General features: G+C 48.1%; 1 protein-coding gene across 9 annotated transcripts in view; it reads left to right on the top strand.

Annotated features, from left to right (window-relative positions):
* FAM13A (family with sequence similarity 13 member A) overlaps positions 1–24,323 on the top strand; it is a 335,143-nt gene that overhangs the window by 133,360 nt on the left and 177,460 nt on the right. For 7 of the 9 annotated variants that reach the window (XR_012904023.1, XM_075929584.1, XM_075929583.1 and 4 more), the window contains exons 1-3: positions 4,161–4,754; positions 10,379–10,568; positions 12,559–12,768. Coding sequence is in view for 8 of the 9 variants with exons in the window: in XM_075929584.1 (XP_075785699.1) it covers positions 4,176–4,754; positions 10,379–10,568; positions 12,559–12,768 (979 nt within the window). In the remaining variant the exon portion in view is untranslated. Of the gene's footprint in view, positions 1–4,160; positions 4,755–7,569; positions 7,746–10,378; positions 10,569–12,558; positions 12,769–24,323 lie in introns of those variants that run through there. The other 2 variants (XM_075929586.1, XM_075929587.1) reach the window with 2 other exon arrangements.

Raw genomic sequence — 24,323 nt, 5'->3', positions numbered from 1 at the left:
TCTCTGTGGCACACTGGTGTGCCACAGAACTCGGTTTAAAAAACACTTCTGTAGATACTCTGCAGTATAGCTCTTCCCAGCAGGCTCCCTGCACCCAGTAGTCACCCTCATATTGCGTCCCTTGGAACAGCAGCCCCTCCCTTTGCATGTTATAGAAAACTGACCCTTTCCTGGGGCTTCCGGTTCTCCTGGCACAACCAAACCCTGATCTTGCTTTAAGTTAGGAGAAGAGGAAGCTGCATACCAAATTTGACGGTACCTAGTTCTTACCCATTTAGGAGGAGTTCTTGAACAAATGGACACACAGACAGACACACTCTAAAATATATAGAAAAAGCAAGGGTGGGCAAAATCACACTCAGGGACTGGATCCAACCTGCCAAGCATTTCTCTCTCATCTGACCAGCTGATTAGCGGAGCGTGCATACTTATAGCATACTTGTTCACTGCCTCTCCCCCACCATGCTTCTTCCTGCAGCTGAACTGCTCCCAGGATTCTCCTGCTAGCTGTGGAGAGGGAGGAGGGGAAAGAGAAATGCTGAAGTCAGGGTGTTACCTTGCCCAACTCTGCACAGCAAGGGTTGGGGACAGGTAGATACACAGAAGCGCTGCTCCAGTCTGAAGCAGGGCTGTTAAGTGACACAAAGGAGTGCCTCCATTAAGAGGCACTGTTTTTTCACATACACACTTCGCCCCTCCTGTATCCCTTCTCTGCACTGCAGGGGCAGGGGGAAGCCAACAGAGAAGGTCAGCTTTCCCTGTCTTAAGGAGACAGAGCATAATTTATCTCAGAAACTTACCTGGCAAGAGCCAGCACACACACACTTTGTGTCACTGTCAAACGTACACACCCAGTCAGTGCCACACTATCTCTCTGCCACATATCCAGAGTTACTGTCACACACACACTTCCATACCCACTCTCCCGTTTGTGCCACACATACTCACCCAGTCTCTGTGCCCCACATACTCAATCTGAGTCACAAAGTCTGTGTCACACACAGGGTGACTCCTTTCACACTTGCACACTCTTTTTCTCTCTCTCTGCAGGTGCTACTGGTCCCTGGCCCTTTCCCTCCAAGGGCAGGGCATTTGACTCTTTGTGCTCCTCCCTATGCTTCACCCCTGTTCACAGACCAGGTGTCTCTTGGCCTGGGTCCAGCTGTTCTTTCCCCTCTTTCCTGCCTTAAGTTACAGTCTCTTTGTTTCCAAGTATCTCTTTGGGGTGGGGAGGCAAAGGAAAAGCTAGCTGAAGATCATAATTGTTTTCTTCCCCTGCCTTATATAGAATTTCCATAAGGGAAAACTTTTGTTTAATTCCCTACCCCTCCATGGAAAAGTACAGAATTCAAAATGGGTCCCAGTATTGTGTGACATATTCATATTTCTGTAGGGCTCCTGTAGCCATTCTTCACTGGCTGACCTATTCATTCCCAGAAAGACTAGGCCTTTTACTGTCTATTCTCTCTTGCTAATGGGCCAACTGGAAAGAGCTGGGGAACGGGAAATAACATGAGAATGAATGTACATAAGAACGGCCATAGGTCAGACCAAAGGTCCATCTAGCACAGTATCCTGTCTGCCAACAGTGGCCAGCACCAGGTGCCCCAGAGAGGGTGGACCGAAGACAATGATCAAGCGATTTGTCTCCTGCCATCCCTCTCCAGCCTCTGACCAACGGAGGCCAAGGACACCATTTTATCCCCTGGCTAATAGCCTTTTATGGACCTAATCTCCATGAAATTATCTAGCTTCTCTTTAAACTCTATTATAGTCCTAGCTTTCACAGCTTCCTCTGGCAAGGAGTTCCACAGGTTGACTACACGCTGTGTGAAGAAGAACTTTCTTTTATTAGTTTTAAACCTGCTACCCATTAATTTCATTTGGTGTCCTCTAGTTCTTCTATTTAGGGAACTAATAAATAACTTTTCTTTATCAGCCCTCTCCACACCACTCATGATTTTATATACCTCTATCATATCCCCCCTCAGTCTCCTTTTTCTAAACGTAATGAAGAATTGGCACAGTTGGCTAGTATGAAGGGCCCAGATTGTCAATAGTAGTTCTGAGTCTAAATACCTGTGAAAATGTGGGCTCTGGTCTGTTTTGGTTTTAGTTGAGGGAGCAGCTGGATGAGGCTAGGGTTGCCAGGTGTCCGGTATTGACCCGGACAGTCTGGTATATTCGCCTCCGGACTGGTAAAAAAAATTCAGAAAATACCGGACACCTAAAATGTCTGGTATTTTCTGTGTTTTTTCCTCCTGCTAGGAGGCAAAAATACCAGATACTTGGCAACCGTACACACACTCAGCAACCGGGCCCGGCCCCCAGGTCTCCCCCCGAGCTCCCTGGACCTCCCCCTGCTTACCTGGTTCCGCAGGGAAGCTGTCTCCTGGCTTGATCAGGAAAACAAGATGGCTACTGGCAAAAAGCTTCAAAGGGTTTTTTTAAAGGGGCCATGATATTTTATTTTATTTTTTGCTTAATAACTCTTGGGGTCCTTTTGTTTTTTATCAACAACTTTGGTCTCCCCCTTTTTTTTCCTCAACAGAATATTTTCCCTGGTTTTTTTTTTGAGGGGGGGGAGGGAGTGTAAGAAAAGGAAAGTAGGGACAGTGGAGAGACTGTCTCAGTTTATCACCTACCTTGCCATGATCAGCAGACTGACAGCCAGCCAAGGAAAAGGCTGTTGCTCCCCCTAAAACAATGATCTTTCTACCTTTTCCTGGTGGAACACTTCTTTTTCCTGCTGCTATAGGATAGCCTCCTCTGCATAGGGTCCCCGTTATTCTTCACTGGCTGTCGCTTATCAGAAAAGGGCAATACAAATTATTAGAGGATTGGAACAGCTGCCATATGAGGAAAGATTAAAAAGACCAAGACTTTTCAGCTTAGAAAAGAGACTACAGGGGGATAAGAGAACTATAAAATTGTAACTAGTGTGGAGAAAGCGAATAAGGAAGGGTTGTTTACTTGTTCCCATAACACAAGAATAAGGAGTCGCAAAATGAAATTACTAGGTAATAGGTTTAAAACAAACAAAAGGATTTCTTCTTGCAATGCTATCAACCCATGGAACTCCTTGGCACAAGATGTTATGAAGACCAGGACTAACAGGGTTAAAAAACGAACTAGATAAATTCATGGAGGATAGATCCATCAATGACTATTAGCCAGGCTGGATAGGAATGGTGTCCTTAGCCTCTTTTTGTCAGAAGCTGGGTGACAGGGGATGGATCACTCCATTACCTATTCTGTTCATTCTCTCTGGGGCATCTGGCATTTGCCACTGTTAAAGGACAGGTTACTGGGCTAGACAGACCTTTGGTTATGACTGTTGTTATGTTCTTATCAGTAACTCACCTTTTCCCTGTGAGCAGTCTAGGAAATGGTATCACACAGGGAATGCCTGCTCTGTGCCTGTCCACCGCCAGCCTGAAGTGGTTGGGGGGGTCACATAGCATCTATGGACTATTGACTGGAAAAGACTTTTGAAAATTCCATAGTAATCTGCTCCCCTACTGGATGCCTTGTGGGTTTAGGTTGGGACTAGTTATGGAGTCAGTTTCACTTGCAGGTTCTCACTCTCACAGGGAGCTGAAAAAACTGGCCCTGTCTTACTATACCTGTAATAACCATGGGCTGTGTCTACACTGGCATGAATTTCCGGAAATGCTTAAAACGGAATACTATTCCGTTTTCAGTTTTTCCGGAAAAGGAGCGTCTACATTGGCAGGCTGCTTTTCCGGAAAAGCCCTTTTTCCGGAAAAGTGTCTGTGGCCAATGTAGACTCGCTTTTCCAGAAAAGAGCCCCGATCGCCATTTTCGCGATTGGAGCTTTTTTCCGGAAAAGACTACTGGGCTGTCTACACTGGCCCTTTTCCGGAACAGTGTTCCGGAATAAGGACTTATGCCCGAGCGGGAGCAGAATAGTTTTTCCGGAATAGCGACTGATTTTGTACAGTAGAGCATCGTTGCTTTTCCGGAAATTCAAGGGCCAGTGTAGACAGCTCACAGCTTATTCCGGAAAAGCGGCTGATTTTCTGGAATAAGTGGCCCAGTGTAGACACAGCCATGGAGTGAGAGTCGTGGTAGCGTTGCAGCCAACGTAGCTAGGCGAGGCTGTAGTAAAAGAAGGCTAATAACATGCGAGGCAGGGCTGTACCCTCCCTGCTATGGGCCGGCAGGGACAGAGAACTACAGCTTGCAGCGAATGGCAACGCTCCAATGGATTTCACAGGCCCACGCCAGATTTCGTGCCCCCCTGTGCCCCGCCTCCCCTTGCTAGAACCAAGCAGGCGCTGGGAGGCAATTCGCTTGCTTGGGGCGGGGCTGCCGCGCCTTGTGTCCTCCCCGCAAAGGGGGGGGAGAAGGTGGAACGTGGTGCCCGCAGGCGCGAGACAGGAAGGCGGGGCGCTGTGCACCCACCCACTCCCCGCTGCTTTGCAGGCGGCTGCTGGCCTCAGGCGGAGCCTCCGCAAGCGCTCGGCGTAGCGCCCTATGCCAGTGCCGGGAGGAGGGCGGCGGCTGGGGCGTACCGCGATGGTGAATCGCGGGGAGGCAGCGTGCACGTGGAGTGTGTTTACAAACACAGCTGGGAGGTGCCCCTGCTTACCCCAGCCAGGCACAGCCCGCGGAGGGGGGGCCCCACAGCTGCAAACAATGAGGCGGGCCAGGAGGAGAAGGAAGGGGCCGCGTTAGGGCTGGGAAGCACCTTGAGGAGCAGCAGCGGCGGCTTTCCCGTTGCGACGCAGGTACGAGGCGGAGGCCGGAGCTGCTGCGCTCCTAGCGGGGGTCGCCCTCTAGCGCCTGCATGCGAGTGCGGCGCCGGGCAGCGGGGACTGGCCGAGGAGGAGCCGCAGCGGCGGCTGGAGGGCTCTGGGGAAGGGGAGTGACACCCCTGGCTGCTCCGAGCCGCTCCGCAGCCCCCCCCCCCCCCGCGGGAGCCCCTGGCTTTGTGCCGGGGGGGCGAGAAGAGAAAGGGGGGGCAGCTCAGCCCCCGCCCTGGCCTGCCCCTGCCTTTCCGGGGAGAACAGCGCCTCGCTCCTGCGCAGCTGCCGGGAGATGGTGCGGGGCTGGCGGGGGAGCCCCGCTAGGATCTCGCCTCCCTTCCTGGCGGTGGCGGTGGGGGGTCGGGTGCCCGCCTGCCTTCGCCCTCGGTCTGGCTGGGTGCAGATCTGTGCGTGGCGCCGCCTCCGGCCACTCGCCAATGGCTCTTGGCAGCGCCCGGCTGTGACACAAACAGCTCCGCCGCCTGTAGAGCTGTGCTAAGCCCTGCTACACCCTCAGAAGTAACCCCTAATCGGGGGGCTCGACTTCGCGGCCCTCCACTTCAATGTGAGCCATTAGATAGTCAACCTTGGAAGCAGCTGCTGGCAGGATGGCCCAAAAACTAGTGGCAAAGCTGTGAAAGTGCCCTGGGAGCCATGACTCTCAGCTCTGTGCTCTGGACTAGTACCTCTCAGTTTGGGCAGTGGTTAAACAGCCCTCTGTGCTGTTTTGGTTCCCTGCAGTACATGTTCCTATATGCTACCTTATATACCATTCATTTACCTAGTATTGCTATTGTAACCCGAGTTGGGGGCACAATTCTTGAAGTTGTATTTAGTTCTCTTCTTGGGCAACTGGTTTGGTCTGAACAGTTTCAGAAGGGTAGCCATGTTAGTCTGTTTCAACAAAACAACAGCAACAAGAAGTAAGTCCTGTGGCATCTTCAAGACTAGCAGATTTATTTGGGCATAAGCTTTCCTGGGTTGGAGCCCACGTCATCATTTGACTTCACGCATCTGACAAAGTGGGCTCCAGTCCTAAGGTCTCTTCCAGCTCTATGATTCTATGATATGCCCAAATAAATTTGTTAGTCAAACAAGTGCTGTAGTGCAGTGGCTTTGTCATGGAAGTACAACTTACAACTGTAGAATTTTTTTTACATGCTAAAACAGTTAACTAGTTAAACAGTAGCACATAACTGGTTAACCATATTAATCTAAGTCCTACCTTTTTGCCTAGCCTCAGCCATTGGGCTCCTCTGCAGCTGTGATGTCCTGCTGCTGGCTCTGTCACAGTCATGGGGTCCCTCTACCCAGTCCACCAGCCCCTCTGCTGCCAGAGTTAGTGAGCATGAGTGGTTAACTGGTAAGCATACCAGTAAGCCTCATGCACTTTTGGTTAGGGCCCTACCAAATTCGTGGACCATTCTGGTGAATTTCATGTCCAGAGGTTTTTAAAATTAGTCACTTTCACAATTTCAGATGTTTACATTGAAATTTCACATTATTGTAACTTGAGTTCCAACCCAAAATGGGATAATGGATGTTCAGAAGTTGTGGGGAGGGAATCTCAGGATTGCCACCTTTACTTCTGAAGAACATTCAGACCTGGGCTCTGAAAGTCACAGCCAACACCCTTCCTGAACTGGAGGAGGTTTCCCAGAGGTGGCATTTAAGTTAGGGATGTGAACTGGTAACCAATTAATCACTTCATGGGTGATGCTTACGGGGTAACAGTTAATCATTACCCAGGAGCAGCTAATGTCAACTGTCTTTTAGTTTTCTATTTTCTTTAAAGAATTACGGGACTCAGTGGATTTGAATCAACATCCTCCTATTTCATTCCCCTCCTTAAGCCACTAATGTGCTTTTCACAAAAATTACACAGAACTGTGTTCTTCTTAACCTTCATTTTACTAATACAGGAGAAACCAGACAATGTGTCTCAACTACACTATGATATCTCTTGTTAAGCCACGGTAGTATTTTTTGGCTCTCTTACTATGTTTTCTAACACCATGGCTTAACAAGGGATGTCATAGTGTAGTTGACTACATGCTTAACTGATAGGCCTGTGCTTATTGGTTAATCCCATCAACTACAGGTGCTCCCCACACTTTCTGCTTCTGCCTGACCAAAGGCCTATATCTTTCCCCTGTTATGCAATTCAGGAAGGGTATCATGTTTGTAAATAGCTACTTAATTATTTTGTTGCCAAAATTTGAAAAGGGATTTTTGCATTTACTACTTTGAATTGAGTGGCAACTGCAGTTTGTTAGGCTAAAATGTTAGGGAGCAGTTATAGTGATACAGAGGGAGTGACGTATATAGTATGTACTCTGTGTGGAATGCATTTTGTTTTGAAAAATGAGCAGTGTTTCAGAAAATTGAAAAGTTGTGTCTTGGTTAGTATTGTCCTGTGGAGCCTTCACAAAGGGATTTGTTCCACCTCAAAGTATATTTGAGTTTTCTAGCAGGCATTAAATCAGAAATGGGAATAATGACACTAGTGAGGCAGAGTCACTGAGTGGCAGCCTCTATGTGAGGGGAGATTAGCCTCAGGGTGATGTTCCTCTGTAGGACACATCAGCTGTAAATTTTTGGGTTAAATCTTTGGACTGCTGGCATGTAATAAATGCCTGGTAATTGATTGAGATGTTAAAGACTTAAGTACCAGGTCACATGACTCCTCCAGACTGCTAATAAAGGACTCCTTGGAATCAGATTTCAACTGCAGGGGCTGATCCCAGCCATGTGTATTGAGTCTAAGAAGAAAAAGCTAACTTCTCAGTGATTCATCCAATAAAATAAGAATTCTTTAGCAATTTTTTTATATTTTTGTCTGTCTTCCTGGACTTAAAGGCTTTCATGGCATGAAATCTTAGTAGCCTTCTGTACTCTGCTTAATGCTTTCATCTCATCTTCATCGTCCAGACACTTCCTGAAAGAATGGGGGCAGGCGCATTAGCCATCTGTGTAAGTACAGGCTGTCTGTTGTATGCTGTGATTAGTTCAAGTGGGCTGAGGTAGGCCTCTTCCAACCACTAGTTTATTAAACTGCATAAACTTAACAGTGTGCAACTCCAGGGAAAGGAATTGTAGATTATCAACATGTCTGAGACTGGGTGACTTAACTTTTTAATCTTACAAAATCTAATATTAACATGTCTGAGTCTGGATGACTTACTTTTTAATCTTGCAAAATCTAAACTAACCATCCACTATGGATCTGTTCAGGATTTTCTTCTTCTGCTCCATCCAAAATATTCTTGCACTGTGAGGCATAGTTATTTGCATGGAGGGAGAGGGGAGAAGTGGTAAGTGAGTATTGCTTAGCTTCTCTCACTTTTACTCCGAATTGAAATACAGGCTTTCTCTCCTGTTTGTATTGGACACCTAGTCTATGAGGTTGTTACAATGGGAACACAATACATATACTAGAGCTGGCATGCTTTTAGTTAATTCAGGAAACTGAAATGGTATGATTGGTATTTTTCCTCTCTTTTGTCTTTGATCCTAGCCTTTTCATTTTATTTTATGCTTAGATGAAATGTTTCCCCTTCAAAACAGTGTCTAGTGATGGTGAAATTTAGATTTACAGTTGGTCTGTGATTAAAAAATTGTCCCATGTAGTTAAAGATAATTAGCAATTTGAAAAGAGAAAAAGTTAAAGTTGCAGAAGTGTGGCTAGTCTTCTAATATTCAAGGTGCTGTCTTGTGTGTACACTCTGCAATGCTATTAAGCAAAAATGGTTAAGTGCCCTAAACTTTCATAGCTTTATCTAAAAAAAGCAACTGATTAGTGAGATTTACTGTATTTTCAAAAAGGGGACAAGTATAACCATATTTTGATTATTTTTCCCCCCAACTCAGATTAGATAGAATTATGTTTGCTGCTCAGAGATTGCCACAGAGAATGCATTAGTATTTTACAAGTTTGGGGCCTTATGTAGAACAGTGTTTCAAGATCCTCTGATGGTAGGTGCTATAAAAATGTGAATTATTTATTACTTGTCTAGTCTTTATAACCTAATCTTTGCTTGGCATATAACTTAAATGAAAACAGTTTATGGTAGTCACTTATAATTCTCATAAGAAATATTTTTAAAATGATATCTTGGTGGAAGCTGGAGTTTGAACATATTTATTTATCATATGTATTTATAAGGTGATCATTACAATGCATTTTTTTTAATTACATGGACTTGTACTCTTTCTCAAATATTATTTGAGATATTTATAACTTGTTCTATAGCCTTAGATACACAAGTCACATCTTCTATATACGTCAGACAAACACAGTCCAGGAACGTAACAGATAAGATTAGGTTGCTAAGTCCTGATACTAGCATATATTTCCTCAGAGAAGCTGTGTTGACCAGAAAAGATGCAGCAATATTGGTAAGATTAATGCAAATTCTCTCTCATACCTGGAACAAGGAGAAGCTTGGCTTAATAGCAAAATCTGAGCACATGTTCAAGTTATGAGGTGGAATCTAAACATCATGTTGAATTTAAAGAGATTACAACATAGTACTGTAATGTTTTGTTTTCAAAGAAACAATAGGTATGAGTATTGTTAAATAGCTCTGCTTCCCTATATCTTATAACACACAAATCATAGATAAGACTTGAAACATTTCTACCGGAAGAGAATATTACCAGGTTTCAGGGAGGTGTCCTGCTTATTTTTAATGCGTTCCTGGATCCAGCTGTTTCTTATGCACCACACTTGAAATTCCAGTGTCATGGGTGATCGCCTACAGTCCACTTAGCTGCTAATAAACTTGATGCCAGAAATATATGCAAACACTTTAAAAAAAAATGTTGGTTGAGTGAATTAGGATGAGTTTATATTATGATTACATATAACAATCAAACCCTGCCTATAAATTGTGGACTTCAATATGTGATGTGTGGTGAATTAAGCTACTGCTGTATTTTCTCCTAGGGTAGATGAACAGTTCCCTTTCAACCCAACCTTATGTATCTTGGTTTACATTTCTGTCCTTTTCTGTCACTTACCTTGTTACCATTAGATTTTATCTGGACACTTTATCTTCTGGATTCTTCAACTCTTAAGTCAAGGTGGGTTATCTTTTGAAAAGATAATGCTCTCGTTCAACCAGAAGTTATGGGCTTGATGCAGAAATTATGTGAGGGAGGGTCTTTTCTCTGTGTTGTACATGAGGTCAGACTCGGTGATCATAGTGATTCCATCTGGCCTTAAAAACTGAGTCTAAATTGGTGATTCAGATTTTGCAGCTGACATACATAGTCTCTCCTGAGTCTGGCCCACTGATTACTGTAGCAGTATAGCTTGGATACAACAGTCCATTATTCACCATACCTGAGAATAGGAGGCTTTGGATTCCTCCTCCTTACTTTTTTTCCTTTCTCTCTACTTCTTCTCTGTCCTACCCATTTATAATGTGCTACTTCATAGAGAGTTTGCTGTGGATTAAAGTAAAACAAACAAAAAATCCAGCCAGACTCTTCTATTTCAAACCCCAAATGCTTAATTCTTAACTGACATGCTTGTGCTGTAACCATGCAACCTCTTATAGTAAATGTATCTTGATTGCTATATTTTCCTGTGCTCCTTTAAGCAAAGCAAAGCAGCAGTGAGGCTGAAAGAGGACATGAAAAAGATAGCAGCCCCGCCAGTGAACAATCCAAGAGACCATACCTGTCAGAAGGTGTTCGCTGTGAGTCTCCAGGACCTCCAGCAGCAAGGACTTACCAAGAATGGCCTCCCAGCAATCGTGTGGGATATAGTAGAATATTTGATCCAGCACGGTAAACTTAACACAGTCTCTTTCATGTAATAGTGTTATTGGTATAAGCCTCTTCAGATTCAGTTCCATTCTGGAACTCTTACTAGGTGAAGACACAATTGAGTGTTGCTGCTGACCTCTGACGTTAGATGTGGATAATCTACTACAGAACCCCAGTTCAAGTTCATGTTGAATTGAATACCCATCCAAGATAACTGGGCTAGCTGTTGGTCAGAATTGGCATTTTATGGGGGAGGCTAAGTTATTTCTGCAAGTGTTAAAATTAGGGATGTTAAATTTTGATTAATCAGCTAATCAAGTAGTCAATGAAATTTCCATCGACTACTCGACTAGTCGATAAGGGGTGGGGCGCTTGCTGTCCTGGCTGCACTTATGCTTTTTAAATGTAGTAAGACACAGCGGGGAGCCCAGGGCAAGTGGAGATTGCTTGAGTTTCCACTTGCCCAGGGTTCCCGGCTATGCCGCCGCCTCTCCCTTTGAAATGTGGCAAAAGCCCGCAGGGCAGGGCAGAGGCACAGCAGTTTAACCAGCACAGCAATGGCGGGGGGAGCAGGAGCTGGAGTGCGGGGGAGCCCGCTTAAAAGCAGGTTCCCCCCAGCATTGTCTTCCCGGGAGGAGCGGGGCGGTGGCAGCGGAGGCAGAGGTGCAGCGGGAAACGGCGCGAGCAGGGATTGAAGCAGTCCTTGCTTGTGCCAGTCTGACTGTTGTACCTCTGCGACTAGTTACTTAACATCCCTAGTTAAAATTTCTTCTTTTTTTCCCAAAGCCATCTAGCCTAGACCTTTTTTCAGAATGACTCTCTTGGAAGATAAGATGTTTTTTATCTGTATGAGAAATTGTTACTTTGCCCAACTTCTCTCACAGAAATGCCATTCATTACTGTTCTATTGTTTCCATTGTCTAGCAGATGACAGAATAGTGTTTTACATAACAATATTGTTTTCTCTGCACAGGTGTATTCTGCAAGTTGGGCCTTGTGTTTTAACAGTGTCTCTCTTTAAAATATTCCATCTATGTTTTTAACCCATTTAGTAGGCGGTGTCAACATTAAAGAGTAATTTTGCATATCTGTTTTGGAAGAATGCTAAGTTTTGGTTACTGAGGTGTGGTTTGTTTGTTTGTTTTTTAAATATACTGCCTTGTCAGTGTTGTGGAGGCCTATGTAAGGGTATGTCTAGACTACAGGCTTTTGTCGACAGAAGTTTTGTCGACAGATACTGTCGACAAAGCTTCTGTCGACAAAGAGCGTCTAGACTACATTCAGTTCTGTCGACAAAGCAAGCTGCTTTGTCGACAAAACCCTGTAGTCTAGACACAACCCTAGATGCAATAACACCTTCTGTCGACAGAACTCTGTCGACAGAAGGCGTTATGCCTCGTAAAATGAGGTTTACCAGAGTTGACAAAACTGCTGAGTTCTGTCAACATTATGTCGACAGAACTCAGCAGTAGTGTAGACGCAGGTTTAGTTTTGTCGACAAAAGTCCACTTTTGTCGACAAAACCCTGTAGTCTAGACACACCCTATGTGTTTCAATCTAGGAATGTCCTAGGATTGTAATGAACTTTTCTTGCTTCCTCTGAGGAAAATACAGATTTCTTTTACTTACCTGAACAGATCCACTGGAGCAAATAAAGAACTGTTCACATAAATGTTACATAAGTCTTGGCAGGATCAAGACCTGACTGGACACCAATTAATGTATGTGGAAATAGCTTCCAGCCATTTGGGCCCAAATCCAGTGTGGTGTTGAATATTCAGAAGTTGTCCTGTTGTTGTTAGACTTTTTCGATGTTTGATAGATACTTATAGGACATATAGGATCTGGTCTTTAATATTAATTATTATTTTATTCAGAGAATCCACTGGCTAATAGCTTTGTGATATTTGGGTGTCTTGGTTACTTACAGCATGGTACTGTTATCAATGGGGTGTGCTAACTGAAAGCAGAGTGCCTGCTGTTTTTACTTATGTTTAATATATAATTACAGGGCTGACACAGGAAGGTCTCTTCAGGGTGAATGGTAACATGAAAATGGTGGATCAATTGCGTCTGAAATATGACCGAGGGGAGGAAGTGGAGCTGGCTAAAGATGCTGATGTGTGCTCAGTAGCTAGTCTTCTGAAACTGTTTCTGAGGGAGCTGCCAGATGGAGTGATCACTTCTGCTTCACATCCCAGATTTATACAACTTTACCAGGGTGAGTACACGTAAAATCCCTCAATAACCTTACCTGTAGTTCCTTTTTTGGGAACTAGCATTCCACAGCATTTCTTATTGTCTAGCTCTTTCCATTTTGGATTTCCAGTAGCATCAACCACCATCTCGTCCCAATGTATATGCCTGCACATGTACATGCATGCACACACTTTTAACAATTTGAGTAGAAAACATAGTTGTATAAGAGAACAATTACGTTATTAGATGGAAAATGCTTTCTTCCATAAACATGAAAACCTGCACTATTTGATTTATTTGTGTAATTTACGAACACTTTCTTTGCACAATACAGTTTAATAATGAAGCTGTGGAAGCACCTCAATGGTTAAGGTTGCTACCCTATTCCACAATAAGTCCTAATTTTAGTTCTGTTATAGCATTGCCAGGAAAGCTAGAATCTGATGGATGTCTGAAAGCTAAGAAGAATTATTCTGTAAATATTGAAGTGTGAATGAACTTTTATCTGTAATACATACAGGTCATTTACAAATTACCCTGATCTGAAATGTTGACTTTTGCCAAGGGTTTTACCTTAGCTCATTTGTTTTTGTATCTGTGTTTTTGAAGCTGAAGGATCAGAGTCCTTGAGTCTAGTCCCCTGCCCTCACGGCGGGACTAAGTACCATCCCTGACAGATTTGCCCCAGATCCCAAAATGGCCCCCTCAAGGATTGAACTCACAACCCTGGGTTTAGCAGGCCAATGCTCAAACCACTGAGCTATCTCTGCAAATGTAAATGGGGGTTGACCCCTTCATCAAAGTATTTCAAATCCTCTATTGTAATAATACAGGCCCGACTATTATTGGCTATTGCTGTTTGTTTCTTCAGCATTGTTTGACTTGTATTTTTATTTTGATTAATATCAAGGTTAGCTAGGAACTAGAAGAACAACTTGTCTGTCTAAATGCACAAGATACTTATCAACCAATAATAGTACTTGAAGCTGCATTTCATTTTGAAGAAATAATAACAGTAAGGAGGCAAAGTTGTATAGAGGGAGAATAAATACTGCTTTATGAAGTGAATTATGAGACTCATTTCTACATCATGTTCCTGGGTTGGGTACTTTATCCCTGCCCTGAGCTACTTGATCACATTATTCTAGAAGCTGGTCTTTATGGTATTTCTTTTTATTGACTTAAACAAGGTGTGATCTGTTGCACTAAGGCAGGGCCACATCTTAAATATGTCACTGTATCTGATAAATGAGCTGACATAGATATATTTTTAGGATGGTGTATAAGTGAATAAAAGATTACTTCAAAATTCTCCACTCCCCATTAGCCATAATGGCAATTGTAAAACTTTACTCGTTTCCCATGACTGAACAGAACTAAGTGCCACGCAATGAGTTATGTGGCAAAAGGGATTAAGTAGGCTGGCAAAAAAGAGGTTGCATTAGATCAGGGCTGCTCAACTTTGGAAGCCCCAGGGGCCACAGTGATACTCACAGCCTGTGCCAAGGGACACAACTTAAGTGTGATTGCGTACACATTTAAATATATATGCAAATAGCTGCTTTCACACTGACTGGCATGAATACGATTAAGGCAAGACTACACAACAGGCGGGCCCCATTTAAGTAATTTTTGCTGATATTAATAAAATGGTATATTTATCCCATTTCCACCCATATGACAGCACTTTTAATGAGCAATGTGTGGAATAAAATATATTAAAACAAGACACCTGTGACAAGTTGCTGTGAGGTACCCTTACTGACTACAAAGGTAGGGAATTAGCCTTCTTCCACTGGAGGAAAGTAGAAGCCCCAAAGCCGGCTGACACAGCCCAACCTGCTGCTGCTGATGAAGTGGGGGAAGCGCCTGCCACTCGCACCAGGACATCCTGCCTGGCCTGGCAGAGCCCGGCTCAGCCCAACCTGCTGCCTGCCCCATGGGACCAACCTAGGGAGCGCTGCTCTTACCATGGCAGCAGCACTCCTCCACGTGTATCTCGAGGGGGGAGTGGGAGTTTGCTTCACCTCCCTGCCTGCTGGCTGGAGCTGCTTGTGCACCCTGAGTCATGGCTGTGGCCAACCGCAAGGCTGCAGTGGCAACGTGGGCTCCTCTCTACACGGAGAAGGGAGAGTGAGCTCCTGCCATGGACCCCGCACTGTGAGACCCTCTGCCCAAACCAGGCCACGGGCCGCAAACAAAGGGGCCACGTGTTGAGTATCCTTGCATTAGATGATTAGCTAATGCTTACTGCTCATTCAGAGAAACCCAATGAGTGCGTCTAGACTGGCAAGATTTTGCGCAAAAGCAGCCGCGAGAATTTGCGCAAGAACTGTGACATTCTACTGTCCAAGATCAGTGCTTCTTGCGCAAATACTCTGACGCTCCCGTTCAGGAAAAAGCCCTCTTGCGCAAAAAAAAAAAAGCCCTAGTGGCCATTTGGAGGCTCTGTAGCTGCAAGCAGCTCCCGGACTTCCTGGTAACCAGAGACCCCTTAAAGGCAGACGCAGCCTGCTAAGGCCATGAGCCAGAAGCCCTTCTGGGACCTCTGGCCAGAGCTGTGCCACACGGCCTCTGCTGTCCCCAATGCCACCCAGAGCAGGATGGCAGCTCCAGGGAGGGAGCAACAGGAGGCACCAAGGATACAAAAAAGAAGGGCCCCATCCTGGTCCTCAGGGGAGCTGGAGGCACTGCTGGACCTGTGGCAGGAGGAGGAGGCCCTGCATGACACCCGCTCCCGGCGCCGCAATGCAGACATTTTTGCTCACATGGCCCAGGCGCTCGCCCAGCAGGAACATCCAGCCCAGACCCTGGAGCAAGTCCGGGCAAAAGTAAAAGCTGCGCCTGGGCTATGTCCGGGCCAGCAAGGGCCAGGGGGCAGGAGCCGACACCTGCCCCCACTACCAACGGCTCCACCGCATCCTGTGCCAGCCAGCACCGCTGGGACACCAGAGTGTTTCTTCCTCCCCCCCATCACCAGGACCACCGTGGGGGAAGGAGACCGCAGCAGTGGGTCGGAGGACGAGGCCAGCACTGCCACCCTGCAGGCCCCCTCCGGCAACCCCGATGTCTTCCGTGCGTCCTCGGAGGCCAGGGAGGGATCCACCGGTGAGTGTTGCACTTTGCACTCACAAGGGCGGAGGGGGGAGCCAGGCACCTGGAGGGGGGAGGGGGAGACCACATCACTCTGGCCACGTGAGCTGCATGGGCTGTGTAGCATTAGGCAGTGTGCAGCACGTGCAACCATGTGGCTGCGGCAGGCAGCTCCAGGGCACGCCTGGGACTGTGCTGCTCTCACACATCCAGCGGGACCGGGGGGAAGGGTGGATGCCAGCTGGAACCAGCCAGGGCCCCAGAGACTCAGGCCAGAGCCCGCACCTCTGCCAGGGTGCAGCACGCAGAATGACACACTGTCCCGTGCCTGGCTGTGAGGCACAGCCAGCTGCTCCTGGGAAAACTGCAGCGTCACAGCCCGTGAGCATGGCCCCCACTGAGCCCCTCACCTGCTCCTGGTGCCTTGGCTGGCCCCCCGAGGGAAGTCCCCACTGCAGCCAGACATGTCCCTGGGCTATGTGTGTGAGGGCTAGTGGGAGGGGGAGGGGAGAAGTGCTCGGGCCAGCCCTAGGGCCACCTGAGTTTTGCTGCAAGGATGGGACACTCCCCAGTCACTCTCCTGGTTCCGTCCAGGAGACATCCCATGAGATGGGGATCTGAGAGCCCAGACTACGTCTGCCAGATGTGCTCCCAGGCACTGTGTGGGGATTCATCTCGCTCCCTGTCAAACACCATTGATTAGCCCAAAGCCTCACAGCCTCCACTGGCAGGGAGTTCCACAGGTTAACGCAACACAAGCGCCCTCCTACCCTCCATGGGGCCAGGACACAGACCAGTGGTTACAGTACACGGAGGAGGACCCTACTCTAGGGGTGGTCCTGTATGCAAACGTACAACATGGGGGAGAGGAGGGTAACCGAGTGGGCCCAAGCCACACTACTGTGGTGTCACCTGGGCTCAGGGGTGGAGGGCATGAGGGGTGGGGACAGTGGCTGGGCTGCCTGACTGACCCGTCCTTTCTTCTGTTCCCTACAGTGGGACCAAGCACAAGCTGGGGACCCTCCAGCCCTGTGGCGGCAGCAGCACCCACAGCTGCCCAATCACCAAGGCGGCGGGTCCACCACCGGGACCAGCTCCTTCGGCACCACGTACAGGCCGTCGAGCGCGTTGAGGCAGCCATCACTTGGCGTGTGGAGGTGGACCTGCAGTGGCGCCAGGAGGCCTGGGGCTCCTTCCAGGCCCAATGCATCCACATGGCTGATTCAGTAGTCACCCTCACTGTACACATTGGCCATGCCATCCACTATGGCATAGCCTTGCCCCAAACCTCCGCCATCCCTCCCCTAGCACTGCCCCTGCCCCCTCCTGCAATGGCCCCTGCCCCCTCCTGCCCACCTCCCTGTGCTGCCTGCCCTGATGTGGCCTGCCCCCCATGTGCAGGTCCGCCCCCACACAAGCAGTCACGGGCCAACCCTCCCAGGAGTAGCTCCTCCCCCTCCCAGTTGAAGGTCTCTTCCCCCTCCCATCCTAGATCTCCCCATTGTAAATAAAAACTTACAAGTTTGTGTTAAACAACAAACAAAGTGTTTTTTTTTTTTAATTGGGAAGAAAGGGGAGGGGGAAGGTTAGGAGATGGGAGGGAGTTGTAAAGGGAGACCGAGGTGACCCTACTATGGGGCCTGGGAGAACATGTCCGTCAGGGCCTCCCGGATGCACACCCCATCCTGGTGCAGATGACAGCTGTGCAGGTCTGTTCATAGGCCTGGTCCTCACTTGCCATCCATGCAGGGAGGAATTCCTCTGCCCTCCACTTCACAAGATTGTGGAGCACGCAGCACGCGGTCACTACCTCCGGGACATTCCGCTCACCCGTCTCGAGACAGGTGAGCAAACAATGTAAGCGGGCTTTCAAGCAGCGGATGGCGCACACCACTGGGTTGCAGGCCCGGTTGAGGCGGTTGTTGAACTGGGCCTGGTTCTGGTCCGGCCGCCCCATGTTGGGCCACTTTAGCCAGGGCAGCAGGGGATGGGCCGCGTCCCCCACGACACAGATGGGCATAGGCACATCCCAGATAGTAAACTTCTGCCGGGGGAGCTAAGGGTCCGCCTCCAGCCTGCGAAGCAGCCTGGAGTTCTGTAGGATGCGGGAGTCGTGTGCCCTGCCGGACCAGCCCGCATAAATGTCCAGGAAGCTGCCACGGTGGTCCACGAGGGCCTGGAGTACGATACAGAAGTAACCCTTTCTGTTCATAAAATGGGCCGCTCGATGCTCCGGGGCACGGACGGGGATATGGGTTGCATCCAGGGCTCCCCGCGTTTGGGGAACCCGAGGGCAGCGAAGCCGGCTACCGTAGCATCCACATCACGCAGGCGGATGACTCGGGAGCAGGACGTCATTGATGGCATGGACAACCTGCAGAAGGGTGCAGAGAAACAGGGTAACACATCACATAAGGCAGTGTGAGTGTGCGCTCCCTTGGGCGCCCCCCCCCCACCCCTGTGATGCCCTCTGTGCTCACGCACACACATACACACCAGGGCCCCCTTGCCTCACGCCCCCCCCAGCAGGTCTGTGCAAGGGCGGGACGGCCCAAACCCCTGGGTGACCCAGCCTGGAGTCTTGGCTGCCCCTGAGCATGGAGTGCAGCACCCTCCCCCCACCCCACTCCCTCTGGGACTTACCTCCATCGTGATGACACCGATGGTGGATCTGCCCACCCCGAACTGGTGTGCCACCGATGGGTAGCTGTCCAGGGTGACCAGCTTCCAGATTGCAATGGCAACCCTCTTGTTGACGGGGATGGGTGCCCGCAGCCAGGTGGTGGTTCTCTGGAGCGCAGGGGCGAGCCAGGCACATAGCTCCAGGAACGTCTGCTTTCTCATGCGGAAATTCCGGAGCCATTGCTGGTCGAGCCATTGCTGGTCATCCCATTGCCCCAGGACCAGCTGGTCCCACCGGTCCGTACTGGGGTGGGGATGCCACAGGGACGCCATGGCCTCCCTGGTGAGGGAGTGCAGAGCGATCTGCGCCTCCAGGTCCTGGAAGAGGAGGGCAGCAGCCTGGAGCACCAGCTGCAGGGACTCCAAAATGGCCGGAAGGGGCCAGAGCAGGCACATGGCCACCCACCTGACCCCATGTCACAAAAAATAAGGCAGATGGAAAAAAAACCAGGCAAAGGCACTAAAAGGCAAAAGGCAGTGGTGTCCAAAAAGGCAGAGTGAAACCACAAAAACTGCTACGGCTGTCAGTCTCTACAAGAGGTCCTATAGCACGGAGCACGAGAGAATCGGCTGTCAAGGGAGATCCCTTTAAGCACGTGTCTCAAAGGAGCTCCAGACCCCACCCCCGGAAAGGGCTGGTGCCCTTTTGCCTTCTTCAAAATGGTTCCGGGCTCCTGCTTTTGCACAAAAGCATCTCGCCAATGTAGACGCGCTTTTGCGCAAAAGCGCATAGTTGTAATGATAACTCGGGGACCAATATAGACGGGCTTTTGCGCAAATACTTTTAACGGATGCAGTCAATATGTCTAGACGCAGCCAATATGTATAGAAATATAATGATCCATTACAAAGCTGTCCCCATTATTCAGTTATGTGAGTGGGTAGAGACATGCCACACTTTTAACAACTTGTAACCCAAAAATAGTTTGACCCACTATCTTCATGGTTTACAAGAGAAAAACCACACATACACAAAGATGGATACCATTTGCAATGAATCTGCTGGTATACCCATATATAAGCACTTGAATAACTCTCACAAACCTGAACACCAGAGACAAAATGATCACACCACTGTATTCACTTCAAATTCCTCTCCCTCTGCTCATTGGTCATAGTCTGCTTACCTCTCTCTCTTTAATGCCCCATGTTCTGTGCATTTCTTGATTCTATGCATTATGCTATGTGCTATTCCTTTCTCTCTGACTTTTCTCTTTTCTTTAAGTCCTCCATCAAGGCTTTTCTTGCTCAACTTTGTTCCATCTTGTTATCTGAAACTTTTTTTTTTAAGTATGCATGTACACAAACAAATCAAGCAAACTTTGTTGTCACTTTACTCACCTGAGAGCAGCTTTCACTTTCCCCCTTTTCCCTGTTGCTCTCTCTCTCCTTCCTCCTTTTCACTCTTTAGGGCCAGATTTTCAAAAGAGCTCAGCACACTGGATACTGTACTCTTTTTGACCAAAGCAGATCTCACCAAACTAAGTGACTGGGCAACAAAATGGCAAATGGAATTTAATGTTGGTAAATGTAAAGTAATTCACATTGGAAAAAATAATCCCAACTATCCATACAATATGATGGGGACTATTTTGGCTACAACAACTTGAGAGATCTTGGAGTCATTGTAAATAGTTCTCTGAAAACATCCACTCACTGTACAGCGGCAGTCAAAAAAGCAAACAATGTTAAGAATAATTAAAAAAGGGATAGAGAATAAGACAAAATATCTTATTGCCTCTATATAAAACCATGCTGTGCCCACATCTTGAATATTGTGTAAAGATATGGTTGCCTAATCTTAAAAAAAGATATAGTGGCATTAGAAAAGGTTCAGAAAAGGGTAACAAAAATTATTAGGGGTTTGGAACAGGTCCCATATGAAGAGAGATTAAAAAGACTTGGACTTTTCATCTTAGAAAAGAGGAGATTGGGGGGGTGGGGTATATGATAGAGGTCTATAAAATCATGACTGGTATGGAAAAAGCAAATAAGGAAAACTTCTGTATTTGTTTCCATAATATAAGAACTAGGGACCACCAAATGAAATTAATAGGTAGCAGGTTTAAAACAAAAGGTTGTGGAATCTCCATCTGTAGAGATATTTAAGAGTAGGTTAGATAAATGTCTGTCAGAGATGGTGTCACGATCCACCCGCTGGTCCCGACCGTATTGCCAACAAACAGAAACGCCAAAACAAGAAAGGCTTTGGGTTTAATGCACCAGCCGCTGCCGGCGGGGTGGGGTCCGGGCTCTCCCTCGCTCCCGAACCCCGGCCCAGGGCCCTAACACTAGGAGTGGTAACTCCCAGTGGAAGCAGGTGGGGGCTTGCCCCTAAACTCGCCTGCTCACGGGCTCCGTGACCCTCCCTGGGCCTCACGACCCCACCGGCGGCGAACTCAACTCTCCCCACTCCACCCTGGGGTGAGCCGCTCGGGCTCCCAACCCGCTGGTTCCTCCCCAAGCCCGGTACCTACCCCTCTGTTCCTCTCCTGCTCCCTTCCCCCCCTCTCGTTGGCCCATCCGGCCCCTTTTATCCTCCCCTTGGGCAGTTTCCCCCACTTCCGGGTTCCCGGCAGCCATTTTGCATGAGCACTGCGGCATCCTGAGCGCTGCGGCGCGCCGTCTTCCCCGCCCTCGGGCCGGTCAGCCGCAGTCTTCCCCGGCCCCTGCCCGTCTCGAGACCAGACCGGAGGTGGGTTCCCCGGGGCTGCCGTCGCAGACCCGGCGGTTCTTACAGCCATAGACGGTCCTTCCACCCGTGGCTGGTGGCGGGGTTGCTCCACCCCGTCACACGCCTCCCCCCTTTTAGTAGTCCTTAAGCTTTCCACCCCCTTGTGCCCTCCCTCGGGTATACGTGAGAGGCAGTCCGCGTTTTGATTGTCTCTGCCCGGTCGGTGCAAGACGTCAAAATGGTAGGGCTGTAGACTCAGGTACCAGCGCATTATCCGTGGGTTCGTATCTCTCATGGTCTGAATCCACTTCAATGGAGCATGGTCAGTCACCAGCGTGAAGTGGTTCCCTGCAAGGAAATATCTTAAAGAATCGACTGCCCATTTGATAGCTAACGCCTCCTTCTCTATAGTCGCGTAGTTTTTCTCATGGGGAAATAACTTCCTGTTCAGATAGGCAATTGGGTGTTCGACCCCCCCCTTCCTCCTTCGCCCGAACCATCCCGAGCCCCACCTCTGAGGCGTCAGTCTGCAACGTGAAGGGTCTCTCAAAATCCTGTTGGCGCAACACCGGGCTCGTGACTAAGCACTCTTTTAGTGTCTCAAACGCGTGTACTGCCAGTGAGTTCCACACCACCCGTTGGGGTTGCTCCTTTTTAGTGAGGTCCGTTAGCGGGGCCGCTAATGAGGCAAACTGAGCTATGAACCACCTGTAATATCCGGCCAGCCCCAAGAATTGCCGTACCTGCCTCTTTGTGTTGAGACAGGGGTAGTCCCGAATTGCCCGTACCTTGTCTAACAGGGGCCTTAATTGCCCATTTCCCACTGTGTATCCCAGGTAGGACACCTCCGGCTTACCAAATTGGCACTTTTTCGGGCTGGCTGTTAGCCCGGCTTGCCTGAGTGCGTGTAACACCGTTTCGAGGTGGCGCAGGTGTTCTTCCCATGAGGCACTGAAGATGATCACATTGTCGATGTACGCGACCGTGTAGCCCCGATGTTCACTGAGGATCTGGTCCATCAGCCGCTGAAACGTGGCGGCTGCCCCGTGGAGACCAAACGGCATAGTAATAAACTGGAATAAGCCAAAGGGGGTCGCAAAGGCCGTCTTTTCCTTGGCGTCAGCTGCCAGTGGGATCTGCCAATAGCCTTTCGTTAAGTCGATTGTTGACAAGTACCTGGCACGCCCGAGCCGTTCCAAGAGCTCGTCAATACGAGGCATTGGGTACGCGTCGAATTTTGATATGGCATTAACCTTTCGAAAATCAATGCAAAACCGCACCGACCCGTCCTCCTTGGGAACCAGCACTACATTCTGGTAGTGGAAATAGTTTTTCCTAATATCCAACCTAGATCTCTCCCACTGTAACTTGAGACCATTGCTCCTTGTTCTGCCATCCATCACTACTGAGAGCAGTCTCTCTCCATCCTCTTTGGAACCTCCCCTCAGGAAGTTGAAGGCTGCTATAAAATCCCCCCTCACTCTTCTCTTCTGCAGACTAAACAAACCCAAATCCCTCAGTCTCTCCTCATGGGTCATGCACTCCAGCCACCTAGTCATTTTGGTCGCCCTCTGCTGTACCCTGTCCAATGTGTTCACATCCTTTCTATAGTGGGGGGCCCAGAACTGGACACAATATTCCAGATGTGGTCTCAACAGTGCTGAATAAAGGGGAATAATCACTTCTCTGGATCTGCTGGCAATTCTCCTCCTAATGCACCCCAATATGCCATTAGCTTTCTTGGCTACAAGGGCACCCTGTTGACTCATATCTGGCTTCTCATCCACTGTAATCCCCAGGTCCTTTTCTGCAGAACTGCTACTTAGCCATTCAGTCCCCAGGCTGTAACAATGCTTGGGATTCTTCCATCCCAAGTGCAGGACTCTGCACTTATCCTTGTTGAACCTCATCAGATTTCTTGTGGCCCAATCTTCCAATTTGTCTAAGTCATTCTGGACCCTATATCTACCCTCCAGCGTGTCTACCTCTCCCCCTAGATTAGTGTCATCTGCAAACTTGCTGAGGGTGCAATTCATCCCCTCATCCTGGTCATTAATAAAGTTATTGAACAAAACTGGTCCTAGAACTGAACCTTGGGGCATTCTGCTAGAAACCGACCGCCATCCTGGCATCGAGCTGTTGATCACTACCCGCTGGGCCCGGCCTTCTAGCCATCTTTCTATCCATCTTACCATCCATTTATCCAATCCACATTCTCTTAACTTGCAAGACTATTGTGGGAGACTGTATCAAAAGGCTTGCTAAAGTCAAGGCATATCATATCCACTGACTTTCCCATGTCCACAGAGCCAGTTACCTCATCATAGAAGCTAATCAGATTGGTCAGGCACAACTTGCCCTTTGTAAAACTATGCTGACTATTCCTGATCACATTCCTCTCTTACAAGTGCCTCAAAATGGATTCCTTAAAGATGCCTTCCATGATTTTTCCAGGGACTGAGGTAAGACTGACCGGTCTATAGTTCCCTGGATCATCCTTCTTCCCTTTTTTGAAGATGGGCACTACATTTGCCTTTTTCCAATCATCCGGGATCTCTCCCGATCTCCACGGCTTTTCAAAGATAATGGCCAAAGGCTCCTCAATGACATTTGCCAACTCCCTCAGTACCCTCGGATGCATTAAGTCCGGACCCGTGGATTTGTGTACGTTTAGATTTTCTAAATAGTTCCTAACCTGTTCTTTACCCACCACTGGCTGTCCAGCTTCATCCCATCTTGCATCACTTAGCACATTAGTCCGGGAGCCGACCTTGTCCGTGAATACAGAGGCAAAGAAAGCATTGAGTACTTCAGCTTTCCCAACATCATCTGTCAGTAGGTTACCTCCTTCATCCATTAGGGGCCCCACACCCTCTGGCTGTGTCTACATTGGCATCCCTTTCCGGAAAAGGGATGCTAATGAGACACTTCGGAATTGCAAATCCGCGGGGGATTTAAGTATCCCCCGCGGCACTTGCATTTACATGGCTGCCGCTTTTTTCCGGCTCAGGGTTTTTGCCGGAGAAAAGCGCCAGTGTAGACGCGATTCTCCATAAAATAAGCCCTTTTCCAGAAGATCCCTTATTCCTACTTTCAAAAATTGTTGCAGCTTCAGGATTACTAAAATA

The sequence above is a fragment of the Pelodiscus sinensis genome, chromosome 5, assembly GCF_049634645.1.
Source record: "Pelodiscus sinensis isolate JC-2024 chromosome 5, ASM4963464v1, whole genome shotgun sequence".
NCBI classification, from domain to species: domain Eukaryota; kingdom Metazoa; phylum Chordata; order Testudines; family Trionychidae; genus Pelodiscus; species Pelodiscus sinensis.
The sequence above is the reverse complement of the archived record's forward strand: the minus strand, read 5'-3'. Positions and strand labels throughout refer to the sequence as shown.